This window comes from Elgaria multicarinata, chromosome 3 (assembly GCF_023053635.1).
Source record: "Elgaria multicarinata webbii isolate HBS135686 ecotype San Diego chromosome 3, rElgMul1.1.pri, whole genome shotgun sequence".
NCBI classification, from domain to species: Eukaryota; Metazoa; Chordata; class Lepidosauria; order Squamata; family Anguidae; genus Elgaria; species Elgaria multicarinata.
In genome coordinates this window covers 133,240,952-133,258,481 of record NC_086173.1, presented here as the reverse complement: position 1 = coordinate 133,258,481, position 17,530 = coordinate 133,240,952, and the positions used below count along the sequence as shown (strand labels likewise).

At 41.6% G+C, this 17,530-nt stretch overlaps 1 protein-coding gene across 1 annotated transcript in view; it reads right to left on the bottom strand.

The window, feature by feature from the left end:
• Positions 1-4,837: 4,837 nt before the first annotated feature.
• The window catches only part of MDFIC2 (MyoD family inhibitor domain containing 2), a 58,141-nt gene continuing 45,448 nt past the window's right edge, over positions 4,838-17,530 (bottom strand). The window contains exon 6 of the mRNA XM_063121622.1: positions 4,838-5,097. Coding sequence (XP_062977692.1) covers positions 4,838-5,097 — 260 coding nt within the window. The remainder of the gene's footprint in view (positions 5,098-17,530) is intronic.

Sequence of the window (17,530 nt, the reverse complement as noted above, 5' to 3'; positions counted from 1 at the left end):
ACCTTGTTCAGGTATTTCATATATATATACACATTGAACAAATTAATGTTTTTAACATACACAAAAATACAATGCAATAATTTGTAATAAATGTTTCTTTTTATTTAACAAGTGGTTTTCTAGCTTCTGTTCTGTGCAAATATTCTGGGGGAAAAGGGTTTTTTGCAAGGTCACGGTTAATGTTCAGGACAGCAAGCCCATTCAAATGATCTTGTCCCATAGTTCAAAGGTGAGTTGAGTGGTATGGCCAAGCAATGGCGCACAAGTTTAAAGTTTATGATGAACGTCTTTTTTCAATCCTGTCAATTTATCTCTGTGTCTGTATGTATAACCTCATTTGGAGATAACGTCAAGTCTAAATATGAGGTCCTCCATGAATTTCAGGTTGACCAGATGGCTTTCCTACTCCCCTTCCCACCCCATTGATAGGCCCTGATGGTGAGACCCACAGGGTTACATCTAATTGTATAACAATAGAAGAGCATCTGGTAGCAAAATGGATACTCCCTCTGGAGGGGAAACCTTTACAGTAGATTTTGGGGGGCACGGGGGTGGCTACCACGGGGAGGAGGGAAGGGCAAATCCCACTGGATGAGTAGAAGTTTACTTGTGTAATATTGAATGTAACCCACGGTGTAATTCCAATATGGCAGCTTTGTATCACCTTCAGCTTGTTCATCGAATCTGGAGAACCAAACAATGAGTTACATAGAGATGAGATGATTTGCAACAGAGACATTCCCAGAAATATCTCCCTAGCTCTTTCCACATGTGTCACAGTTAGAAGGGCAGGCTGTCAGTATTCACTTGGGGGCATTGTAATTTAGAAGAATGCTTGCACAAATAAAGGATGTTTGGCAAAACCTAGTTTGAAGATCCAGTTCTCAAGAGGAAATATCCCACAATAGCACATTATCTCATACACATCCACTGTTGTTGTTGTTGTTGTTGTTATTATTATTATTATTATTATTGAATAAGATCTTTTTCATCTAGTCAATAAATACAGTTAGATCCATTTCATTTGTCTCCCAGCCAAATTGCAAGAAATGAATGGTGTTGGGTTGATCAGGGATTTCCTCGTACACTTATTCAAATCCCAACTGAAATGCACAGAATTTTAAATGTAGTTTTTCTAAGCATTTGGAAAGGAGAAATGAACCATCTTCTAAATATCTCTGCCAAACATTTTCACAATTAGCAAACATGACAACTATACACTTTTTAAAAATAAAATACATCTGTTTGCATTAGTAAATCATTTATGTTTGCGGGGATAACTGGATTGTGTCTGTCTGACACCGTGTTTTAAATCAATTCCTCTAAGTGAGTCTGGGCCCATATTATATTCCTTTTCCAGAAAAAAACTTTAGGAGAGGAATGCTTATTATGCATTCAGCATAGAAAAGGGAGTGAGGGTGTGTAGTGGAAATGAGGAAGACCATTGTATCTCGAAGAGTTAGTGGTGCACTAGTTCTCTTGCCCACGTCTAGAGTGCCATTTGGGTCTGTTTATCTGTGCCTTACATGATCCCCAGGGCTGATTCTGTTATTGGCTACAGGCTTGTGGATAAAGGCTTTGGTAAGAGTTTAAGATTAGCTACTTGTTGCTTAGAACAGCTGAGAAAATCCTGCCCATTATTAGTGCGAGTGTTTTCCACCTGCAGAATGGGTAAAGTCATGGGACTATATCAGAATGGGGTGGGGGAAATCAAGGGGATAGTATATGATTACCACCCTGGGACCCTGCCAAGGCAAAACCTCACCATAAGCAGGGTTGTACGGGTACTATGGGGCCAGACCATTGGGGCCCATTTGTTACTACTGTTATCTGATTTGCTGGACTGATAAGAGTATGGGCTTCCTACTGGGACTCTACACTGATGTTATTCTAATGTTTTGAATGGGTTACTGTGACGCACAGCGTCACGTGACCCTAGGTCTCTAACATTGCAAATGAGTTGTACTTACTGGTTCTATTTCGTTGTCCCCTTTCACTGTTGCTTAGTTGCAGCGCGGCTGCTGATCCATGTGCCTCCTTCTACCGGTAATTTTCCTCTTCCTCTTCTCTGAGAGTAGCAGAGCTGCTGGGTTTGCTCCGCCCACTTCCTGTTCTCCTTCCTTCGCCCCGTTTGCTATCTTATCTGCTACAGCAGATAAATCACACCAGCGTTATACTGTGCAATCACTGACAATTGCATGCAAAGGACTCAGAAGTTTTCCACCTTAGAATCTGCTTTGATTGTGAAGTACTCCCATGCATCCTGCCTGAATTGTGCTCCTTTTGCAAAAGATTCGCCCAAGCCACTGCTGTGGGCGCAGGAGCAGGATTTTAAACAAATGCTGACATCTGTGTAAGCTTTAAAGATAAAGACACCAAAATTGGCACAGTAATAGATATTAGAGAGAGCTTTAAGCATACCAAATTTGAATCGAATTGGGTCATCCGTTGATTTTTTTATGATTTTTTTTTAACATTTCCCCCCTCTTTGCAGAGGAGCTGAGGAGCGCTCAAATCACTTCCTGGTAAGGAAAGGACTGCTGTAGCTCCATGCAGGAAAATTAACAAGGGTCTCTGCTCCCAGTCCAAAACTCTAACCAGCGGGGCTTAAAATGGTGTGTTTGAAATAATCTCAACAGCTGGGGCTGCCAAAAACAGGCCTCCCCTTCTGCGCTGCTAAAACTTTTCAATTTGGTCACCCGTCCAAACCCTGACCAGACCCAGACCATCTTAGCTTCAGCAAAGTGGCGGCTCCTATGCATTCAGGCTATTCCCTAGGACTTGTATTAAGATGTTTTGGGAGGGAGTTTGTGTGTGCTTATGACTATTGCTGGCTAGGAACGAGGCAGGAAGTGGGTGGAGCAAACCAAGCAGCTCTGCTTACTCTCAGAGAAGAGGAAGAACAGAAAGGATTGAACAGTGTGCCCTGAAGTACTGTTGCAGCTAAACGTAACGCTAGTGTGCCCTGTGATACAGAGAACCACGTTAGAAAGGGACACTATCAACGTTATAAGACTAGTGTAGATCCGGCCCAAGTGACTGAAGGAACATACGCTTATCTTGCTTGTATTGGACTTGCTGCAATAACCATATTTTGCTTTCTTCATCCTTAATGGTTTCGGTTAACCTGCTTTCTGTTAATAAAATCTCATTACTGTGTTCATTGCCTCTGAATATCCAAAAATATCCATTGCCTATTGGCAAAACAGAGAGAGAGGCAAAGTCCCTGAACCCTCAAAAATCACGTGCCAGCAAGTACCATCAGACAGTATCCATTGCTAATGCTGCACTAGCAGGAATGACCTCTAGCACAATGTATGTTCCTTGGCTATGAAGTGCTCATTTCATTTGCTGTTCGAAAATCCATGGTGAGAAAAAGAAAAACAGGTTTGAATTAAACCTCTGCAGACTGGAATGTATTCTGACATTTTTAACAACAACAAAGAGGTTCTCTTTTGCTTATATCTGGAAATTTATTTATTTCCCAACTTTGTGATGACATCTGGAATCCTTTCATTGTTATATGACCACCAAAACCTGGTGAAAAACAGCTTTTTGGCAATTCTCTTTCTCCCAAAGTTTGGCCTCATTTTCTACTTAGGCCAGTCCCCACAAAGGAGCAACAAACAGGCATAACCTGTTATTACACAGTCAAAATCTCAGATGTGAAAACATTGTTGACTTTCCATGCCTTAGTAAAACACATGTTCTTTAAAATTCACTTGAGATATTTTAAAAGACACATTGGCTGTAATTACGACTAGCCTGGTTTCTAATTCATTTAATTTTCTTTTTAACCTAAATGAAGCATGTGCATGTGCGTGTGTGTCATAAGAGACCATAAAAATAAATTTTTAATTATAAAAGGATGTAACGTCGTCCATTATTAATAATAACCAACAACATGGAATAGGTGTTTATATATAAAATCCATTAGGAAGATAAGCTGACGATGGCTCTAAAAATAAATGCTAGCATTTCTCCTGCACATATGGATTGGGGTTGGGATATCTTCATTGAAAATAAGATCTCCAAAAAAGTGCAAGAAATTAATGGAATTCATTCTGTAAAAACAAGAGAATAGCCCTGTTGGATCGGACTAAGGCTAATCTAGTACTTGGTTTCTAGCAGCAGCCAAGCATACATCAGGGTACGAAGGCATTTGCTGTTATCAATAACCAGCCTAGGCTACTCAAGATATATATTCTGAACATGGTGGTTCCATCATAGTCACACCCCATTTAAAAGTCATCTAAGTCAGTGGCTGCTGCCATAGCTTGTCTCTGGTCTTAGCTAGACCTAAGGTTTAGCGTCCCGGGGTCATCCCGGTTCATGTAAATGACACACAGGGGATCCTGGGAGCAGGGAGGGACGACCCCAGGATAAACCTTAGGTCTAGCTGAGGCCTCAGTAAATAATATATTAGTTACGTGTTGGATGAAGAAGTACTTTTTTGTTGTTGATCTGTCCGAAACCTACTATTGATCAGCTTGGTTGAGTGACCATGATTTTTTCAGCATTATGAGACAGGGAGAAAAAAAATGTGTCTCTATCCATCAGAATTCTTCATACACAATTCTTAAAATCTGTTGCAAAGTTATGAAGGCATCTTCCGGCTTCCCCGTCCCTTCCCTTTTTACGAGGCTGTAAAGTCTGTACAAGATTTTATAACACAATACATTTACATGGCCCTGGCTAGCAAACATGACCTCTTTATAAATTTTACATTATTATTTATAGTATTTTTAAATTACTATTTGCTTTGAAAGGACTATATCCTTCCGTTATGTCAGTTTCAGCAGGGATAGTTCATGGGAATTCCGTCCACTGTTTTACTTTAGTGATAACAGACTTGAGAGATCTCCAGCGCCAGTTCCAGACACTCGCTGGTTTCATGACAAGACTCAAGGATGCTGCAGTCAATGTCACAATCACAGCTGCAGTCACCGTTGTTGGGGTCGTCGCTTGAGGTTTGGAGATATCTATGGGAAGGGCAGCACACATTGGTCAACCAATGTTCACAGACATCGGGCAACATGAACAGAAAGTCCCAAAACTGGCAGAACAAGCAGGCCAGGATGAGTGTGGCACATTCATCTGTTTTCAAAAGGAGAAGAGCAAGGAGTGAGATTCGCAAGAGAAAAGGAAAACCATGAACATTGTCGTCCATCCAGTGCATGAGAAAAAAGGGAGGATTTCCACACTTCCCCTCACTGACTCAACCCGGAAGGAGAGCTAAAATGCGCTCTGGATAGCCAAAAATTCTTCCATGCATGCTCGCACATGCACACACACACACACGTTTAGCCAGCCTCTCACAACCTGCTGCCCTCCAGATATCTTGGACTACAACTCCCATCTTCTCCCACCAACATGTCCATGCTGATGGGATAATAGGAGTTATAGTCCAAGACATCTGCAGAATGCCGGTTTAGGGGAGACTGCCTTAAGCATTTCAGATTGGAAAAGGTGAACTTATCTATTGCCAGTCTGTGTCACTTTCACATATTCTTTATCCACACTTTGATTCCATTCCATTACTGCATTAATCTGATTTTTTAAAAAATTCCTAAAATCCTATTTAAATACATATTATGCCTATTTAAATGCATATTTTGCACTCAAAATACATATTAAAATGCATATTTCAATATGATTAAACAGTCCGAGGCAGCCATCTTTGCTCTCCCCATACAATACTGCTCAGAACTAAACTACCATCTCAAGTAGTAATGTTCTCAGAGTCATTTTAAAAAGATTTTAAAAGTGACCAGCTGCTGCCTGCTGAGTGTGGTGGCTTGCCCTTGTTTAACAGTGTAGAAAACAAACTAATAATAATAATAATAATAATAATAATAATAATAATAATAATAATAATATATTTCTTACCCGCCTCTCCAATTGGATCGAGGCAGGGAACAACAGCAAGCATAAAATACTGATTAAAAACATAGTATACAAGGTCAAAAAAACATCCTAAAAGCATACTAAAAGCATCCTAAAATTCAACTGGATAGGCCTGCTGGAAGAGATGAGAATACCTGGCCACCTCATCAAGTTATAAGTAGCCCATCCATCTGCAAGTTCTGCAGGAACTTCAGATACATCACTGGACTTCTCCCTGCACCTTTGCTGGAAGATGAAGCTCAGCAAAGGTGAGAGGTGGGTTGCATTCGACCCGCAAGCATCTTTTCTCCAAACATGTGTATCTGGTAGTTAATACATATTTCAAGGCAGAGTACCTCATCCCCTGTACTCTTATTTCCAATTTTGTTCCAATTTTCCACAAACAAGTTGGCCACATACATTTTTTAAAAGTAAGTTGACCTAAAAATGGAGACATTTTGAGGAATGAAAAGTGATTAGGAAATACCTTAATTGTTATTAAAATGAAGACTGATTCTGGCTGCCAACCCTTTTTCTAGGTGTGCCTTTTACAGCTGTTTAACAAACTGAAATTGAACAGCTGGTGCTTTGCCTGGTATGCAGGCACAATAATGGGGAACACCTCACCTCCTGATTTCCTGCCTCTTATACAGCTTTTAAAAGCACAGAAACAAACAAACAAACATTTGAAGTGTCTTTGAACCCAGTGTGGTTTTCATACATGATATACCAATGTGTTGGTACAGATGGAATCACAGAGTTGGAAGGGGGCTTAGAGGTCATCCAGTCAAACCTGCTGTTGAAGGCAGGATCTGCAATGCAGGATGCCATTACAGCATCGCTAAGAGATGGCAACACAGCCTCTGCTCAAACACCTCGAGAAAAGAGAGCACAAATTTTCTGAGGATATCTGTTTCGCTGTCACAGTTCTTACAGTTAGGAAGTTTCTTCTAATGTTTAGTTGAAATCTAGGGCCCTGCAATTTTCACTCAATGGTTCAAGTAATATTGTGTGGAGCAACAGAGGATAAATTCATGCTATCAGTGGCTACTAGTCCTGATGGCTATATGCTACCTCCAGTATACAGATGCCTATGTAATATAGTTGCTGCGGAACATGGGTGGGAGGGTGCCGTTGCACTCATGTCATGCTTGTGGGTTTCCCCTTGGGCAGCTTGTTGACCACTGTGCGAACAGAATGCTGGACTAGATGGACCCTTGATCTGATCAATCAGGGCTCTTCTATTCCTAAGTCTGCTCCATCTTCTGTGTGACTGACCACCCGCTCAATATTTGATAACAGCTAGCACATCTCCCATTCATCTTCTCTCCTCTAAACTAAACATACCCAGCTCTTTCAACTGATGAAAGATACACTATTTCTTACAGTGCAGTGTCTACTCAAAAGTAAGCCCCATTGCATTTAATGAGACTTACTCCAAGGTAAGTTTATTTAGGATTGCAGACTTAGCACCAAAGAGGGCTTTTTATTGTTTTCTCTGGATTGGGACCCTAGATCAAAGGTAATAATAATAATAATAATAATAATAATAATAATAATAATAATAATTCTAACCTGCCTCTCCATCCTGATTGAGGCAGGGAACAACAACAACCTCCCCCTCCCCCAGTACGGGCCTGATCCAGATTGGAGGCCCAGCACTTGCAATTTATACTGCAGAACAGTAATCCATTTAAGTAAGCAGAGTTCTATTTAGATTGTTCAGCACTGTTAAAGTCCTTTCTAAGACCAATCAAAGAAAATGGTTAGTCAATCTGGATTATGCTTAATGTTTTCTGCAGTTCTTCACAATACAGTCTCTCTTTTCAAATAGGCTTTTAAGCGATACACTTGTAAATGTTACATTAAGAGAAAAATAAAGTGAACTAAGTAATCTATACTGGGAAGACCCAGCAATGCCAAAAGTCATAACTAGCTAATAATTGCCTTATAATAAACCAGGTGCCTTGGCAGTCACTCCTTCGATGAAGTATTTTAACTTGTCCCATGAGCTGGTCTTAATACGCAGTTGTGAATTATCTAGGCACACAGAGCCAGATTTTCAAAATCACTCCTTTTCAATCAGGTCCTAAACTGGCCACCTTTTCAATATGCACATACTATACTTTTGCCTGTCTTGCTTATGCAAGCTTAGGCTATTGGACAGTGTAGAAATGAAATAAATAAATAGCGTTCTCAAAAGCCCTAAGCTAGGATCAAGACTTAAAATTACTATCGCTTTACACTGAGACTTTGAAAATGTCGAGCTATTTGGAAAGCGTCGCTCCTCACTTTCCACCTGTGCACACATGTTATTTCAGGCAGTATATATCACCCTCCAAGCTAAATCAGGTTAAATGCAAAGCAGGAGCCACCAGCACATTTTGTGGTAGATACAATGATAAAGATTAACACAAAAGGAAGAAACAAACTCCTTTTTATTTGATGGTTAAGGATGACACCCACCACAGCCTAGTTAAGATAGCTCCAGTTCCCATTGATTTTGCTGAATTGGGCATTAGATTGCAGCCACCTGTCTGTTTATGTCTCTCACTGAGGGTAGAATTTTGCCAACAGGTATTAAGCCTGCTGAGAAAAGTGAATCAAGTTCAAATCTAATCAATTTCTTTTCTTCTATTTAGCAAGTGTGTGTCTGGGCCTATAAAATATCCTCAAGTATTTCATAGATGAAAAGAGAAACACCAGAAATTGGGCGGGGGGGATTTCTTCCCAATGCAGAGAGCACCTTCAAAGTAGGACCTTCCCTCAAGACTAGAGATGCTGGAGAAATCCACAACAGATTCAAATGAGTTTGGATTTCTATGAATCCACCCTGCAGATTCCGCAGCGGGCCCCAGCTTTTTCCGAGTTGGGCTGATTTTACGGACATCTGGGCTGTTTTTCTTTCTTTTTTTACTTGGGGGGGGGGATTTGCACAAATTTGCACTTGCACTAATTTGCATTAATACTAATGCATGCTTGCATTAGTATCAGCACGAATGCACACTTGTGCAAGTGGAACAAAATTCTCAGACATCTATATATAAAAAAAAAAATCTGATTCCGTCAGTGAGCGGACGATGGAATGAAAGTGACCAGAAAATCTGTGAAACACAGATGAAATGGAGTTAACAAACTCCATACATCAGCACCACAAGAGGACAAATTCCCCTTTCTGTTTGCCAACCCTGATTTAAAGAAATACTCTGAGCATCTGTGATTTTGCATTTGGAACTCACTTAAATCGTCATGATTACATGAATAAAATGGAGATTGTTTCTGTATCTGCCATCTGGATGGTCATTTGGGGGTTGGGGTTGGAGGCTGGCCTTTGGAGTCCAGGGGGGGAATCTACACTACTGCTTTAAAGCGCTTTATAACAGTTTTGACAACTGTTGGGGCCCAGGACACACTGCATATACAGGTTTCAAAACGTTTTCAAAGTGCTTTAAAGCGCTTTAAAAGCAGTAGTGTAGATCCCCCCCCCCGGACTTTGGCCCCAAGGTCCAGCCTTAGCTGCACCATTGCACATCTGTACCCCATGTAACTGAAAAACAGGCCAGCCCATGATATTTGACTGCCTAAGGTGAAGCTGCAAATGGTGTCCCACCTCCCAAGTCAAAGTGGACTGTGTCCAAGGCCAGCCAGGTTATTTTGGCACCTCAAGCAGAAAATCCCACAAGTACCACTTCCTCACCCTGGTGGTAATAATACAACAATGACAAATTAACATGCTGCCCTTTCATGGCACTCAAAAATAGCTGCCTGATGCAGATGCCTCACTTTGCCTAATGGCAAGGCTGGCCCTGCTGAAGTAGCAGGGAAATGGCACATTCTGCTTGCTGCTTGGTAGGTTATACAGATGAACACCCTGCCCAGTAGTGATGTGCCACACTATGTTACCATTTGGTTAACTGTAATCTGTAATCACCCTTTGATGTGCATTTATGTATAGAAGCCACATCGTACATCACAACCTCCGTAACGCAGAATTTAACAGGGAGTTCATTCCTAAGTACTTTCAAACCGAGGAATGCAAAAGCTTCCTTAAACATACCAAATGTTGTATTAAAATGTAGTTTTACAATATCAGGTAATAACACTAGGAAGCATAGCACTGAATTAATTTCTATTAGTAAGCTATCACCCATAATATTATCAATTTTAATAGTTATCTAAATTTGTCAGGGATCTATTTAAGTTCAGACAAGCACAAGTAACTTCCAAGTCAGTCCCAGAGAATGAAAATGACTAGATTTGGGAGATACTTAGTAAATTCATGCTTATATTTTTTTCTGAGTAAATGAACTGAAATAATTATCAAATTGAAACATTTTATAAGGTGACACTGCTGCATTTAATTGTAAGAAATTTACAGTGTAGAAAATGTAATCATTTTATCCAGTAGTGCATGGTGTAATTAAGGCTCTTCTCTTTTAGGTAACATATATTTATGAAATTCCTCCCCTTCCCCCCCCCTTTGCACCAAGATAGAAGAAATATCAAATCTGAAATTGCTCATCAATTAGGGATCTTTTCAGTTCTTCCTTGAAATGTAAGATCTGTTTTCTTAATAATATGCACGATCTTCAGTTTATTAACCTTGCTGGCATCTGCATAATTTTAATAAGAGAATGGATATTGCTCTTAAAGCTTTACCCATTATTCGGAGAAAAGACCACACAAAAAGCACACCATTTTAATAATAAAATAACATTTCAGCATATAGACCATGCCATACACTGAAGATGCTTTTAAATCCCTATCAGAGCACACGCCATGAAACTGTGTTAATGGGTGTAACACATATTACAAAATCTGCATGTAGGAGCCTTTTTCCTCCTCCTCCTCCTCCCCCTTCCTCCTCCAGTTTTAAGTGGGTGATGTATAATAAATAATAGATATTAGCAATTAAGCATTTATTTCTATGCATTCATTTATATATTTGAAAATAAATTAGCCACAAACTACAGCAATGCAGATGCAGCCCTTCTGTTTTCTCTTCTGCTTTCCTGGCTGGTCACAAAAAAGAAAGACATTATGGCATGTATCTCAATAAGAACAATGACTTCACCTCTCCATTGGTAGATTAATGATTACAAAAAGAACTATATTTAATAATGTTGCCCGGCTGACTTTTCAGCCGGGCAACATTTTCACACATTTTCACACTCTCAGTGGCTCCTGGCTGTCAATACAGCCTTGATTTATGCTGCAGTGTCTCCTAAACAGGACCTGATCCAAACATAGCATATTTATGTTGGATTTACCACTGATGTTGCTGGGTTGACACTAAAAGAACAGCTTTTGGAAAGTGAGTTACATTTTTCCTTCCAACTGTATCATTAAGCCACGCTGTCCAATTAATTCATTTTGGTGTGGTGGCTATGCATTTCATTTCCTATAATTTTAAGTTTTGTCATTATCGCTAAAACCAAGGGCTCACCAAGCAGTAGTGTGGCTCCTGCCTTTTACATACCACTTTCATAGTGGAATATCCTGCTTGGTGTAGATGAGCCCCAAGATTTTGTTTTCTCTCCTCTACTTTTCTGCATGTATTCAAGTTTTGAAGTGTTTACCCCAGCGCAAATATGTTTTATCTCAAGCTACCCCATGTTTCATTAAACTGGATCTAGCTCAGTTTAATTTGCCTCTGGTGAAGTATTTCCACCCTACTCAAACTGCTGGGGCAGACATTTGTTATTAGCAACCAATAGCATTATACCCTCTCCCTGATCTAGTTTTCCATATGTACTCTAATGCATACCTAGAGCTTCTGAATTAGTAGATTTCTTTAGTCATTCAATGGAGTGGAGATGCAGTTCCATGAGAGAGGGGTGGGGGAGAGAGGAGCTAATTCCTCAATTTAAGTCCCAGGGAAAGCCATTGGGTTGGATAAGGAGAATGCCCAGAGCTCACATTTGCAAATAATCCCTGGTTTAAGGCAAATACATGTGCACAAGCTCTCTATAAATATCTATGTATGTATTTGTGAATTATAACAAGTCGTCACAGGTGACTGTTTCATCTAGAGATCTAAGTTTGCTAAACAGATCATCATGTTAATTGTCTTTGCTTCTGTTTAAATTAAACAGCCCATGAAACTTGTTAGATATTTGGCAGAGAGCCTCTATGTTTGTTTGAGCCATTCCCCCTCACTAATTATAAAATGGTTAAAAAAAATCCCTGCTACAGGAGATAGGAGGGCTCCAATTATTGTGAAAGATCAGCCATAAAACAGAGCCGACCCTAATGGTTGCTTTGGAGCATTGTGGTTTATTGTGCTGATCTGTACTTAGTACTTCTTAGTTCAAGGATCATTAATATGATAGATGTGACAAGATCCATCTATTTGATGACAATCCTTTCTAATGCTGCTTTAGAAATAGCAGCATCAGCCACTTTTCATCCAAGGGCCAACAGTGTCCCAGGTGCTGTATGGGGCATGATATGCCTTTGGAGTGTTTAAAATTAAAGAATCGGAGATGGTTCTAGTCATGATGGCTATATGTTATTTCTCGTATCAGAGGCAGTATACTAGGTAACACAGGAGGGTGCTATTGCACAAGGGGGATCCCCATCAGGGATCTGGGAGTGTAACTTCACAGCCAGCCTAACACAGTGGTTGTCATTCCTGCCACACAGACAGGTAGCAGAAGGGATTCACATTAGCGGTTCACACCATGGTGACCTCAAATCCCTGCTTTCCCTAAATATGCCCCCCACCACAAGGGCTGCGACGGTGGAATCAGCCAGCAGACAGGCTTTCCAATGATGGGACCTATGCCCTATTCCACACCACATCTATTTGTGAAGCTGTAGAAAAAAGTTGTGGCCATTTTTAACCCGCTTCAATTTGTGTCTACATTTACTGCTCACCATGTCTCATTCTCCCACAGTGGAGTCTGGGGGCTCCCCCTATGGGCTCAGGTCTTTGGATAGCTCCCGTTGAGTTCTGACTGGTTCTGACTGAAACGCAGAGCAGGTTTCAGATTCTGGCTGGACATCAGGAAAAACTTACGGACTGTTAGAGCAGTACAACAATGGAACCAGCGACCTAGGAAGGTCGTGGGCTCTCTCACCCTAGAGTCCTTCAAGAGGCAGCTGGACAACCATATGTCAGGTATGTTTTAAGGTGGATTCCTGCATTGAGCACGGTATTGAACTCGATGGCCTTATAGCCCCCTTCCAACTCTATGCTTCTATGATTCTATAATTCTATGGCTCACTGACTCACTGGCATAGGAGCCACCAGCCTCCATTGCTGCCCCACAAACTCCATGCTGCTGTTACAATGCTGGACTAGATGGCCCTTTAATTTGTATCAATACATCCATTTCGAACAGCCAAGGAAAACCAGGTCTTATGTCACAATAGACTTGCATCTTTATGGATGTTATCAGGCAGTAAGAGAAGACATGGGTGGGGTAGCTCAGGAGGAAAGCTAGGGGTGAACAGGCAGGATTTAGGGATAGATTGGCAAGAGCAAGACAGAGGCAGCCCAAGGAAACACTGTAAGGTTTGAGGCACACCAGGCTGAAGGCAATGATGCAGGAAAAAAATGTGGTTGCAGGCAAGAATTTCGACAGAGCACAGTTGTGATAAGAGTATTAAGTAGATTTCAAAAATCAAAAGTAAGGCTACCATCCTACGCATGCTTATGCATAAGATTTTAAATCTTTATGGAAGTCACTGGAAAAAAGTAGTATGTGGGAGGGGGGAAGCATTTTAGTGTGTGTTTAAACATTTTTCAAAGCTGGGTTTAAAAACAGAGTCTAATGTCTGTGTGGGCCCCTTCCCTGAGTTAGAAGCAGTAAAATATATTATAAATGTATATGGTGCAGTAAATGTGTTCACGTTTGTCTTGGTACAATGTTATGCAATAAACACCCTGCCTTGTAGAATAGGCATTTGTCTTTCTTTAAATTGTTGATGTTTCTACACCTGCCTTTTCCCCCGGGATTGTCCCGGGATCGTCCCTGTGCATCCAAATGACACACAGGGGATCCCAGGAGAAGGCAGGGAGGAAATCTCCATTTTCCTGGAATAATCCTTAGGTGTAGAAAGGGCCTTAGTCTTCCAATACAGGGTAGAAAGAGGGGACCACCTGAAAGCCTGGCATCAGCACCTTGCATGGTGGGATATTTTATTTATTTATTTATTTATTTATTTATTTATTTATTTATTTATTACATTTTTATACCGCCCAATAGCTGAAGCTCTCTGGGCGGTTCACAAAAAGGAGGGATAAATGCCAGGGGCCCCATGGCCACAGAGGATCCACTGTGGCTGACAATGGTTGTTGAAATTCTTTTTTCTTTTATTTTAGGGACATGTCTACACCAGGTTTTTTTTCCCCCAGGATCATCCCTAGATTGTCCCTGTGTCCAAACGATGCACAGGGGATCCTGGGGGCAGGTAGGGATGACCCCTCCATTTTTGCGGGATACCAAGGACCATGCCTGGTGTGCCACGTGGTCCCAGGGCCTGAAATGGGCAAGGAGCTGTGTGGCGTGGCTCTGTGCCCATGGGGGCATGGGAGACAGCAATTTTGCCAACCCTGTGGAGGTGGGGTGGGCACATTTTTGTTTTTTTAGCCCCACGCGTGGCTCCTTCTTCCAGAAAAAAAAATGGCGGCTGCAACATCCCTCCTTACTTCCAGGATGTCACGCAGCTATCTAGATGCTGGGAGAGGATCGCAGAAGCAGGTAAATCCACAATCCTCCCCCCTCCCTCCATCTACACACTTAGGTATAGACATGCCCTAGGATGGTGGGTAGGCTGAAAAGCAAAGGGCTGGCCAAGGCTGAAGCTGCCCACCATTTTTATTTCCCCAGAATCCCTCTGGGCCCTGCTGTGTCACTTACTGGGGTGCCTACCATGGCAACACAAGGCTCCCTCTGGAGAGCACCTTTTGTAGAGCCCTCTCAAACCTGGAGCCTGCCCTGGCCAATAAGAAGCCTGTGCTAGAATGCTTGAAATCAATCATACAGAAGCAAGGCTGTCAGGATCAGTGCCACATTCTTGAGCAATTCCACCTCATTGAATTCAATGGGAGGGAGAACAATAAATTGTGCCTCCTTCCCCTCCTGCCCCGGCTGCAGCAAGCTGGCAGGCCTATGAATGTGGTGGTTCCTCTGCCATGAAATCTCCTCCCTCCAGGGACAGGACTCCGCTGTCTGGATTCAGAGTAAGTCACATTGAACTCAATGGGTTATTTTTCTGAGTAGTCATGTTTTGGTCACACTATTTCTGCTCTTGCAGTTTTATTTGATGTTTCTTGTTTTTATTTTTACAGTTCGAACAGTTTTAATTTGTTTGTACTGCTGTCCTGGGAGTATTTTGTTTTGTTTTGTTACAGAAGGATAGAAATGAATATAATCATCACCATCTTCAAATGAAAGTTTTAAAAGGATTGATGTGTTTTATTTTTTTTTAAAAAAGATTCCATTTTGCTGATGTTGTTGAGGAAAGCATATTTGTTCTCATTATCTTTGATCTTAAATTCCTGTGAGCAAAATTCCACTACAGAATGCTCCTGCTGGTTGATGTAGGGGTAAGGGGAGGTGATTTTTGCTGATTCCCCTCCCCACACCAGCTCCTAAAAATTTGCTCCAGTGTTTTGAGGGAATCATCCACAGCCATGTGAGATGTGGGGGAACTGGGGGAGCCACTGCTGGATGTGAGTCCTTTCTGTGAATAGAAAGAGCCCTTTAGCTTGCAGATGGGCAACTCAGGTTCCTAGCCATTATTTATCGGTAGCCAACAATAGCTACCTGCTGCAAAATGTAAAAGTCTCACATCCAATAATAGATAAGGGGCAAGGAAAAGCACAGGTTTGCACCATTAAACTTAGCATGTTTTCCAGGGGTCCACAGTTTTTCACTTGCTTTCACACCCAAGCCAAATATTGTGGTCACCAACTCTCTGCCTTCCTCTCCAGCTCCAAGTTTACAGCTGGAAGCAGGACTTGTTAAAGCCAGAAAGGGAGCAGAGATCACTGCACAACAGTGGGGATGATTCTAATTCCCTCTGCGGCTCCAAGGCTGCAATTCATTACACTCACCAGAGGACAGCAGCATATGTTTCCTGACTCCTAGCTGAGCAGAGCAGAGAAGAAGAAGCTGCCCCAGCTGGACTAGAAGTTACTTAAGGAGGCCAGCATTGAGAGAGCGAGTGATCAGAGTGAGCAAACAGGAGTTTGGCAGGGGAGGTCAACGGGGTGGTCCCTAACCAAAAAAAGAAGAAGTTATTGTCACACACAGCCATATAGTATGGAACTGTGTTGTTAATCTTTAGGAAGAAAAGGAGAAAATTCCAGTACAGTCAGAAGGGCAGAAACAAAAAGGGACTATGGATGGAAAGGTTTCTCCAGTGGCAGTGACCTGCAAGGTGTGTGCGACGTTTGTGTTCCTGCCTGAGATCAACATGATGTATACCTGCAACCAGTGCAAACTGGTTGCACTATTATAAGAACAAGTGAGTGTACTTGAGCAACAAGTGTCCACCCTCCAAGGAATAAGTGAAGATGAAGAGTTCTTAGATGAAACAGTGAAACTTCAACAGCAGAGAGAAACACAGGAGGTGGAAGACCAACAGCAAGTTGAAGCAGAAATGGGGAATGCTGAGGTGAGGAAAACCAATGAAGAGGAAACTCCCTGGAAAGGGGTGACAGTTAGGAGCAGAAGAACTTGAAGACACTCTGCACCAGTGGAACCACTAGAGCTGTGTAACCGCTTTCGGGTACTGGAAGATGAGACTGGCGCCCCATCAAGAGCATCTGGATTAAAATAAATGGGGCAAGGAAAAAAAGGGACATGATAGTCAGAGTCTACTACCAACCAACCATTCAAGAAGACAAGGATGGAGCTTTAAATAAGCAATTGCTAGTATATCAAAGAAGTGTGATGTAGTAGTAATGGGGGACTTCAATTACCCCAATAACTGCTGGGAGATAAATTCTGCCAAAAGTGGCCCCTTCAAGAAATTCCTGACATATGTGGCTGATAAGTTTCTCCTACAGAAAGTGGAGGAAGAAACTAGTGCATTGGCTATCCTTGACTTGAGACTGACCAATAGGGATGACTTATTAGATAAAGTGGCAGTTAGGGGAACTCTGGGGGGAAGTGACCACATCCCAGAGTGCAGGACACAGAATAATGGGCTCAAGTTACAGGAAGACAGATTCCGGTCAGGACATCAGGAAAAACTTCCTGACTGTTAAAGCAGTACGACAATGGAACCAATTCCCCAGGGAGGCCGTGGGCTCTCCCACACTAGAGGCATGCAAGAGGCAGCTGGACAGCCATTTGTCAGGGAAGCTTTAAGGTGGATTCCTGCATTGAGCAAGGAGTTGGACTCAATGGCCTTATAGACCCCTTTGAACTCTACTATTCTAGGATTCTAGGATTCTATGATTCATACTTGAGTTCTTGATTTTAAAAGAAGCAAAAGCTGAGTATAGCCATGTACTATGGATTTTAGGAAAGATGGGTGGGAGTTCTTAAAAAAGGAGGTTACAAACAATTACACAATTACACAATTCCAACAAGGAAAAAAGATAGAAGACAACAGAAGAAATCAATGTGGCTCCACAAAAAGCTTAAAGATGACCTGAAAACAAAAAAAGGTCACATACAGGAAG